Source organism: Volvox carteri, assembly GCF_000143455.1.
Source record: "Volvox carteri f. nagariensis unplaced genomic scaffold VOLCAscaffold_81, whole genome shotgun sequence".
In the NCBI taxonomy this organism is placed as follows: Eukaryota; Viridiplantae; Chlorophyta; class Chlorophyceae; order Chlamydomonadales; family Volvocaceae; genus Volvox; species Volvox carteri.
The window spans coordinates 383,494-384,579 of record NW_003307624.1 but is presented as its reverse complement, the minus strand read 5'-3'; the positions used below and the strand labels follow the sequence as shown (position 1 = coordinate 384,579).

General features: G+C 58.2%; 1 protein-coding gene across 1 annotated transcript in view; it reads right to left on the bottom strand.

Annotated features, from left to right (window-relative positions):
• VOLCADRAFT_119802 (uncharacterized protein) overlaps window positions 1-1,086 on the bottom strand; it is a gene marked incomplete at both ends in the record, with an annotated part of 16,691 nt that overhangs the window by 5,999 nt on the left and 9,606 nt on the right. Inside the window, 2 exons of the mRNA XM_002957847.1 lie at window positions 135-218; window positions 741-827. Coding sequence (XP_002957893.1) covers window positions 135-218; window positions 741-827 — 171 coding nt within the window. The remainder of the gene's footprint in view (window positions 1-134; window positions 219-740; window positions 828-1,086) is intronic.

Here is a 1,086-nt window from a genome sequence, read left to right as displayed (position 1 = left end):
CCTCCCCCTCCCCTCCCCCTCCCCTCTACTCCCCCTCCCCCTCCTCTCCCCTCCTCTCCCCTGCCCTCCCCCTCTCCTCCCCTCCCCCTCCCCTCCCCCTCCCCCTCCTGCTCCACCCCTCCCCCTCTCCTCACCCTCAAATCCGCATCAAGTATCCGGACGTACCACTCCGTCATCGTCTTGGCCATTCGACCCACGTAGCTCTCCATCAGGGTCACCTGACGGGTACGGAGTTGGTTAGTTGGGGTGGTTGAGGTCGTTACGGTTGGCTGGGAAAGAAGACACTTGGAAAACGGACGGAAGTCGGATGTGAGAAGGAATGCATGCAAAAAATAATGATTTACTGTTTGTTTGTCTGTCCGAATGCCCTGAGGGAACCACGTCATCACCCCTGGAAAGGGGTTTGCGGGGGTATCTTTAAAAGCGGCGGGGGGCGGGGGCGGGGGACGGAGGGGAAAAAGGTAGTCCTCCCCTCTCCCACCCACTCCCTCCTCCCCTCTTTTCACCCCACCCCCCCAACAAGACCGCAATTTTCCAGGTATTGGCCCCTGCGGCACACAGACATCTATACAGACATCTATACACACATACACACACATACATATACATATCCGCTTCGGTTAGGTTGTGCAACATCTGCAAACTTTCTTCTCGCGGCTGAGTTCATCAATACAAACATACATACATGCGTACACAGATGCACACTCTTTCATACACACACACACACACACACCGCCCACCACGCCGGGGAGCCTCTCCGGGTCGGCAAAGGGGGAGGGGGGCAGTCGTACAAGGTCTTCATCCACACCCAGGTTGCGGAGGGTGTCCTGTTGTGGTTGTGGTTGTGGTTGGGATGGCGGGGGGGAAGGGGGGAGGGGTGAAACGGGAGGAAAAACACATGCCGCCCTACACGTACCCTCATCCGCACGTCTAACCTCTTTCTGTTTAACGGCGCACACTTGCACCCTTGACCCTCATCGCCCTTCGTTTACATCTCCCGCACCCCCCTCCCCCGTGATCTCCTCCACCTCCCTAACCCCCTCCCTTTTAGGGGGAAAGATTGCCCACCCTACCCCCCACCTACCC